The sequence below is a fragment of the Euprymna scolopes genome, chromosome 46, assembly GCF_053919585.1.
Source record: "Euprymna scolopes isolate OS-2025 chromosome 46, ASM5391958v1, whole genome shotgun sequence".
In the NCBI taxonomy this organism is placed as follows: domain Eukaryota; kingdom Metazoa; phylum Mollusca; class Cephalopoda; order Sepiida; family Sepiolidae; genus Euprymna; species Euprymna scolopes.
Genome location: NC_136527.1, coordinates 213,565,337 through 213,573,804, shown reverse-complemented (window position 1 = coordinate 213,573,804; position 8,468 = coordinate 213,565,337). Strand labels below are relative to the sequence as shown.

The window sequence follows — 8,468 nt, the reverse complement described above, 5'->3', positions numbered from 1 at the left end:
ATTTCACGTTTAAATCATGTTTTTCATCTTTTAATTTTGATTCTTTTATATTTTCATATATTTTATTTCTTAATGAATTGAACACACAAAATAAAAACTGTATCAATTTACTAAAAAAATCCTAACAAACAAAACAAGTTTTGCTGTTTTGAACAAAAAAAAAAAAAAAAAAAAAAAAAAAAGAACGAATTCATCCCACTTTTTTTTTTTTTCGTATTGAATTTCTGGAATGAAAGGTAAGTTATTTTCTTCTTTTCTTCTTTTTTGTTTACAATTTCAAAAAATGCATAATTTTTAAAATAATGTTAAACATTAAAATAAGTTTATTTTTTATTGCAATCCAATAAAACTATGGATTCTGCTTTTAACAAACGTGAATACAAAAAAAGTATGAATCTCCAATCAATAAAAAAATCTCTTAAGAAAATATTATTCAATCTGACATTAAGATTTTTTTTTAAATCAGAAATTTGTTTATTTTTAGTAAAACTTATATGATTTCTTAGAAAATAATAATGTTTATCATAAACACGATAATTTAATTTTCAAATATGATTGAATTTTCTGACAACTTTGCACAAAAATTGCTTTTGAAGTTTTTAATTGTTTTAATATTTTATATAACAAAAATCTGAATACACTTACTTAGTATGTCTCTAGAGATTTTCGTTTTATTTTTAATATTTCATCCAATACTTTATATTTAAGAATGTGATCATATTCTTCTATAAAGTTTACATAAAATGATCACCCATTTAGTGGCCATCACTTCAAAATTCTAAATCTACTTTTATTGGCTAACAAGTTTCAATGACCTTAAAAATATCCGCAAAGAAATTTTTAATTAATTTAGTTTGCTATATAATTTTATTGTAAAATGAGCACCCATTTAATGGCCAGTTTACGGTCAACAAGACATTCATTTTTATTTATTACAAATTATTATCCTCATCTTTTCTTAGTTGCTTTACAACGTTTTGGACAACTTTTCCTCTGGCCTTTGTCTCCTATCCTATGTAGTCATCGGGTACATCAATCACTCTGCTGGTCCTTGCGGCTTGCTACAAAAGGAAGACTCCTCACCACAAACAAACAGAACTCCGGTTTATGACAATAACAAGTATTTATTAAGTTCATTCTTCACAATGGCTACTGTCAAAATTGAGATGACGGACTATAGCAGTGATCGGTGTATGACCAGACAAGTTAGGTCATAGATTTCCCATTAACACAGGCTATCATAAAATCATAACATCAGGCTGTGCGGGCCCCATGTCAGGAGCGCTTGATCACCCAATCCATTCAGTTTGCTGGCTACGACTCTACTCTTTTTAAATTCCTTTTTCTAAATCCAACCCCTTTTCTCCACCTCTTTCCCTCTTTCTACCCTTGTCTCGTCCACTCACAACTGTTGAGAAGACTTGAAGCACTTACCTGCGACTCTCAGGAAGAGTGGCAGCAAAAACCTTTTGTGTGGGCGATGCCTCTTTTTATATTGGTAGATGTTACATTTAACTTATTTGATTGGCTAACTGGATTATAAGAGGGGTGGAGTGAACTGAATTTTGGTGGTGATTTCAGTTTGGGATTGGAGTTGAAGGAAATTGAATCGTTACCCTTATTACCAGACCGACAAGGTTCTACAATTTTTACCTAGTCACAGGTCGCAACAAACCATTGTTGCAAAATCCTTGTTAACCTCTACCTTTCAGTGGAGAAATTTTCCACACTTTGCAACAATGGATCTGCAGACCTTGTGCATTTTTGTCCCCCTTTTTTTCTTCTGTTATTTTTTTATTATTATGGCCGCGGAACAAATGTCTTCCCTTGAGGATTCCTTAGGAATGCAAGAAAAACCGGATCACCTTCTTGAGGCCCTTTTGGATACGGAGGAAAGATATAAAAACATTATCGGATACACATTAGAAAAATTAAAGAAAAGAGTCGCAGTGGATTCATGTGCCTTGAAGAACACCACAGACAACATAAACGAGTGGCTTTCTAAAGTAGACCAAGTTCAGGAAAACTTGGTTAAATTCCTTCCTAGAGATAGGGTGGCACCGCATGCTTATGACCTTATCAAATTCAAAGAGGAGGTGAAAAGAGATTTACAAAACTTAACTGCAGAGGTTCACAAGGATGATTCTCCTCCCTTCATGCTCCCAAATGTAATGCAGCCATCTCAAGTTGACACCTCTATGTTTAGGCCTAAGGTCAAATGCCCTAGTTTTGATGGCCTGGACTTTGAGAACAAATTTGCATTGAGAGATTTTCTCACTAGATTTGACTATTGCACTTCGGGATTAAAATCAAGGAGAGAAAAATTAACCTACCTCAAGACTTGTGTTACGGGACGTCCGTTTCGGCTAATACATCATCTAGAGGAGACATCCAATAATTATGATGCCGCAATAAAAATTCTTAAGGATAATTATTGGGATGAAGAGGGCATTAGAGAGGAGATATTCTCTAGCCTATTCAAACTGTCCACCCGAGGCAGGTATGATATTGAATACCTTAAAAACTATTTGTCTCAGGTTAAATACGAGTTGTCGGAATTGGACTCTATGTTGGGATATGGATTTATGGAAAGAAATTCAGGCGGAGGGGCATTAGCAGCTCATATACTGTTCCAAAGACTGCCCAACCGTCTTAAGGAAGAATTAGTGAGGTCTGTAGGGACACCGCATCCATCTTTAACTTCTATTTTAGATACGGGCATCAGGATCTTAAAATCCTGGAAGGCTGCACTCCCTGAAGCAAACCAGAGAGATTTGGATTATGGTAGCTCTCGTAGATACATTCATCCAGACAGAAAACCGGAGACAACAACACCAACATTGGAGAACTTCCATATCCAGGAGAGGCATAAAACCTGCAACCTTTGTTTGAGGGATGGTCATTCCACTCAAGTTTGTGAAGAATACCATACATTTCCTCAAAGATGGCGTCGTTGTCGAGAACTCGGACTATGTTATAGGTGCACAAGTAACAATCATTTCAGTGATTCGTGTCCCTGTAAAAGAAGCCCTAAGGGCAATTGTGAGCGATGTTCAGCCCAGGACCATACCGCAATCATGTGCCCTATGCCATATACATCAACAAATGAATGTATCAATACCAGTTTGGGTGAGCAGCAGTGTATTTTGCCGATTACTACCATCGTACTACAAAGAGGGGACAAAGCTGTGAAGCTGCGATGTTTGATAGACACGGGCAGTCAAAATTCGTACTTTAGTGGAAGAATTTTGCAGGATCTGGCTTGTGACCCAAGATCTGTCTCAGAGGTAAACCTTGAGATTGTGACGTTTCTAGGAAGGAAAACCTGCAATTTTCAGCGACTTACCACAACAGTGGAGTTGACGCCAGGGGTAAAGCGGCAGCTACCTATCCTTATTGACAAGGAATTAGACATCATTCATACAGTGGAGCATTTGCCGATTGTGGTCGAGAACCTTACGAAATTGGATTACACCCTGGATACAGATTTAGGAAGAAATGCCAATATAACTTTGGAAGGGTTAATAGGGGTAGACCTGTTACAATTTATGGAACCCCTACAAATGATAAAATGTATGAATGGGAAAGCTTGGCTTTCCCCACGAGGAGTGATACCTTTTGGGGATCCCAGGAATTTCATGTTTCCTCACCAAATTAAAACGATCCAACGCAAGGTTCCAGTTTATGGAGAAGTCATGAGAACTGTTAAGTGTCCGACCTCCATTGTTAATAGTGTTCTTGACGTGTGTTCTTCTTATTCGGACCCCTATAAAGAAACTTTTGAGGACAGTACTGTAGAAAGAGGTCTGGAGTGGATTTACAGTGTGGAGTCTTTGGGGCTATCAGAGAATGATACCTTGTCCGACTATGATACCCAGAAGGTAGAGGAGTTTATGAGAAATATAGAGTTTAAGGAGGGACGGTACTGGGTGCAGTTACCGTGGCACACTGATAAATTAGCTCAGGTGCGCTCTAATCACCAAGTAGCCCTCAAGGTGTTAGATAGGGTGGTACACACTCTGGAAATGAAGGGCCTCTATGAGGAATATTTAGAGGTTTTTGCCGAACAAGAGGCAGAGGGCATAATAGAACCCTTTCATTGTTCACCTAAACAGTTCCATAAACATGTTTGGATCCCTCATCGACCAGTCTTTAAATCCGAGAGCATAGCAACTTCTAAAATGCGACCAGTCTTCAACTGTTCATTGAAGGTCAAGGGAGGAGTATCCTTAAACGAGGCTGCATACCCAGGGGTAAATTTAACCGGAAACATGTTAAATCTAACTCTACTCTTTCGGACAAATAGATATACATTATTGGGCGACATCAGGAAGGCATTTCTGATGATTAGATTATCAAAGCAATCTGATAGAAATAAGTTTTGCTTCTTTCTAAAACGGGATGATCGTCTGGTATGTTACCGTTATACGACCATCATCTTCGGCTTTAACGCAAGCCCTTTTATATTGAACTGCATATTGAAGTATCATGCATCGAGATTTCCAGTTGATGATTGCACCAAACTGTTGAATTCAAATTTTTATGTTGACAATCTGGTCAGTACGAATAATTCGGAAGGTGTGTTGAGAAAACTATATCATGAAATAAAGGAAAGATTGAAGAAAGGAGGATTTGATCTTCGATCATGTAACACCAATTGCCCAAAGCTACGGGAATTGATGAGGAAGGATGAGACTTTGACAACTCACAGTTGTCCATGGGAAAAGGTTCTGGGTTACAGATATGACCCAGAGTCGGACTCCATCAGCCTAGTCCAGCGAACTTGTGACCCCAACTTAGCAACAAAACGTCAAATACTATCAGCCGCATCCAGTGTATTTGACCCATTGTCTTTATGTCTCCCAGTCACCATTCAAAGTCGCATATTGGTGGGAGAAATGTGGAAGGCTAATATTGATTGGGATGATCCCATTCCAAAGGAAATGCAGGAAAGGTGGAGATTACTAGCTAGTGATTTGTCAGTACTTCATTCGTTATCGTTTAGAAGACAGGTATTTGATAGCGATACTGTTGCGGATTTGTACATATTCACAGATGCCTCAAAAAAGGCATATGGGTTTTCTGTATATGCAGTTCAGGGAGGTATATCTTCTCTGATTTTTGCTAAAGCAAAGGTGGCACCATTAAAAGCTAAAACCTTGCCAACGCTGGAACTATTAGCAGTCTTTTTGGCAATTAAATGTCTTAGTAATATCTTGAGAGCCTATCAAGGAACGGAATTTGGAAGTTTGTATTTGGCTGTAGATGCCCAAATTGTACTCACTTGGCTGATGTCCAAGCAGACGAGCCATAAAAACATTTTCACGAAGAATCGCCTCAAGGATGTGACACAGATGGAAGAAGTGATACTTGCAAATTACAACCTTGCTATCAGGTATAAATATGTGCCTTCCAATCAGAACCCTGCGGACCTAATGACTAAGGGACTGACAGCAGCTAAATTTAAGGAAAATTTCTCTTTTTGGAGTGCTGGACCAAACTGGTTGTCTGGTGGAACTGTCTGTTGGCCTGATAGTACTTTGGATTGTCTTAGTGCAGACAACCAGCAAATAGTTCGTACGAACCTGTTCTACACTTGTAATGAGAACTGGTCTCAGCCTATTGGCGCCTTTGACAGATTTTCGTGTTTTAACAAACTTCTACGTGTGGTCTCCAGAGTCTTCGAATTTATATCCAAAGCAAGAGGCAAGGAACTGGACTATAAACAGGCTGCTGCTGACTACTTGTTCAAGACAATGCAACAACAGGCATTTCCCCTTGAATTGAAGTTCTTACGTGCACCTCATGATAAACCCATTCCGAACCTTGTGAGTCAGTTAAACCTATTTCTGGACAAGTCTGGTGTCGTCCGCTCCAGAGGCAGGATCAAAAAAAAATTTACTCTACAATATGAGGTTTTAAACCCTGTATTGCTCGGGAAGAATCATCCCTTGACTAATCTAATTGTGAAGGATCAGCATGAGAGGGCTAAACACTTGGGTGTGCCGGTTACACTTAGTAGAATCAGGATGTCAGGATTTTGGATACCTCAAGGCAGACAGGCTGTGAAGGGAATATTGAAGGACTGCTTTATTTTCAGAAAATCAACTCGATACATTTTCCGTATCCTAAGATGACAGACCTGCCTAAACATAGAGTAAATCTGGTAAGGCCATTCTTACATACAGGGATAGATTATACGGGACACCTGTGGGTTCAAAACTAAAATCTTCAATCTAAGGTTTACATTCTCATATTTACGTGCTTGGAAATCAGAGCGGTGCATTTAGAACTGGTTGAGGACATGACAGTGCACACATTTATACTGGCCTTCATCAGGTTTTCAAACATGTGGGGCTTGCCTTCTCACATATATAGTGACAATGCAAAGTCATTTCTTGCTGGAGTTAGTTTACTAAATCAGGCCCTAACTTCTTCCGAATTTGATGAAAAATTTGGGCAGTATAATGTAAAGCATGTTAAGATCCCTCTTCATTCGGCTTGGTATGGAGGAGTTTGGGAACGCATGATTAAAACATTAAAGGAATGCCTCTATAAAACTGTTGGAAGGTCTATTTACAGTCAATCTGAGCTGTGGACAGCCATTTCAGATGTCCAACGGGCAGTGAACAATGGACCGTTAACCTATGTGAGTTCGAATGACTCTGGATTGGAGGTAATTACGCCCAATCACTTCCTGCGCCCAGATCAAAACCCTGGACTTCTTCTTAGAATGGAGATTCAACCAATTAATGAAGGGGAACTGCCGTCCAGACAGATATTGTTGGAATCTTTGAAGAACCAGGATGAGCTGCTCAAGGAGTTTAAACGGATATGGAACGAGGATTACTTACTCTCTCTTCGAGAACGTAAACAAGATCGTTATCCAACTATATCTAATAAGGTACGACCTGGAGATATTGTGACGATAAAACTTCCAAACAAGTCTCGACCCTTCTGGGCATTGGGGAGAGTAGAATTGTTTCCGGGAGACGATGGTATGGTACGGTCGGCACAGATACGACGGGGTGATGGGAGTGTGAGAACATATTCTCTTAAACATCTATATCCGCTAGAACTACATGCGGAATATGAACCACAAGAGGATACTCCGGAACCTAGTTATGATGACTGGGAGTCCATAGAAGGAATTTCTTGGTCAGAAACCAGTTTTGAGGAACCCACTTTAGTACAGGAGAGTGAGCAGGTTTGGATTTGTCCCGGATGTAATAAACCTGATGACGGATCGGCCATGATCTGCTGTGATCAATGTGATAACTGGTTCCATTTTAGATGCGTTGGGATCAGTGCAGCTCCGCCAGATGAAAAGGATTGGGTTTGTCACCACTGCTCTGGGGATCAAGAATGAGGAATATGTATATTGAGAAGGCTTTACAAAATCAATAACAATTGATTTTGTTTTCTGTTGAGTGGGAGGGTGTTGAGAAAACTTGAAGCACTTACCTGCGACTCTCAGGAAGAGTGGCAGCAAAAACCTTTTGTGTGGGCGATGCCTCTTTTTATATTGGTAGATGTTACATTTAACTTATTTGATTGGCTAACTGGATTATAAGAGGGATGGAGTGAACTGAATTTTGGTTGTGATTTCAGTTTGGGATTGGAGTTGAAGGAAATTGAATCGTTACCCTTATTACCAGACCGACAAGGTTCTACAATTTTTACCTAGTCACAGGTCGCAACAAACCATTGTTGCAAAATCCTTGTTAACCTCTACCTTTCAGTGGAGAAATTTTCCACATTACATAAGATAAGCACATAACAGAAACTTAATAAAGAAACAATAATTGGTAAATGTTTACAACCGAATCCAACGTAGTTTTAATGTATTTTTTGTTTGCCATTACGTCTGAAAAGCTATTAAAATATTCCGAAAAATAGAATGAAATACAAAAAATTTACATATTTAAGTTTTTTTTTTTATAAATTAAACTTAAAATGAGCACCCACCCCTTCCTAATCATCCTAATAATAGATGATTCAATTTGATATTTAGATTTTTATCAAAATTCGTAATTTCTGAGAAAATAATGTTTACCATAAACAAAATAAGTTGATTCAAAGTTTGTCCAATTGTTAGCACAGAATGAATTTTTTTGAATATATTTTTAGAAATAGTTTCTATTCAATTCAACTGAGCACAAAATGTTTTTTTTAAATATTTTTACAAATACTTTTCTGTACACATTTAATTAATATGTTGCTAGAGAATTGCTTGAATATTTTAGGTTTTAGAATAAGGATAATTTTATTTAATAAAGTTTACATAAAATGAGCCCCCATTTATAGGACATCACTAATTAACAGAAACTTAATATAAACCAAAATAATAAATATTTACAATCTACACCAGCATAATTTTTATTTCTTTTTTAGTTTTCTTTTTCTTTACTTTTAGATGTAGTTTTATGTCCACAATTATCTGTTATCATAATGTTTATCATAAACAC

The 8,468-nt window shown here is 37.7% G+C and overlaps 2 protein-coding genes across 2 annotated transcripts; both read left to right on the top strand.

Annotated features, from left to right (window-relative positions):
* Positions 1 to 2,171: 2,171 nt before the first annotated feature.
* Positions 2,172 to 6,137, top strand: LOC145270356 (uncharacterized). Its single transcript, XM_080126007.1, has one exon. It carries the CDS (start codon positions 2,172 to 2,174, stop codon positions 6,135 to 6,137), a length of 3,966 nt encoding a protein of 1,321 aa, XP_079982133.1.
* A 212-nt stretch (positions 6,138 to 6,349) lies between these two features.
* LOC145270355 (uncharacterized) lies at positions 6,350 to 7,369 on the top strand. The gene has a single exon (XM_080126005.1). It carries the CDS (start codon positions 6,350 to 6,352, stop codon positions 7,367 to 7,369), a length of 1,020 nt encoding a protein of 339 aa, XP_079982131.1.
* Positions 7,370 to 8,468: the final 1,099 nt, after the last annotated feature.

Excerpts from the sequence above, each read along its gene's own strand:
- LOC145270356 (XM_080126007.1), top strand. The coding sequence starts at position 2,172 with ATGCAGCCATCTCAAGTTGACACCTCTATGTTTAGGCCTAAGGTCAAA.
- LOC145270355 (XM_080126005.1), top strand. The coding sequence starts at position 6,350 with ATGTGGGGCTTGCCTTCTCACATATATAGTGACAATGCAAAGTCATTT.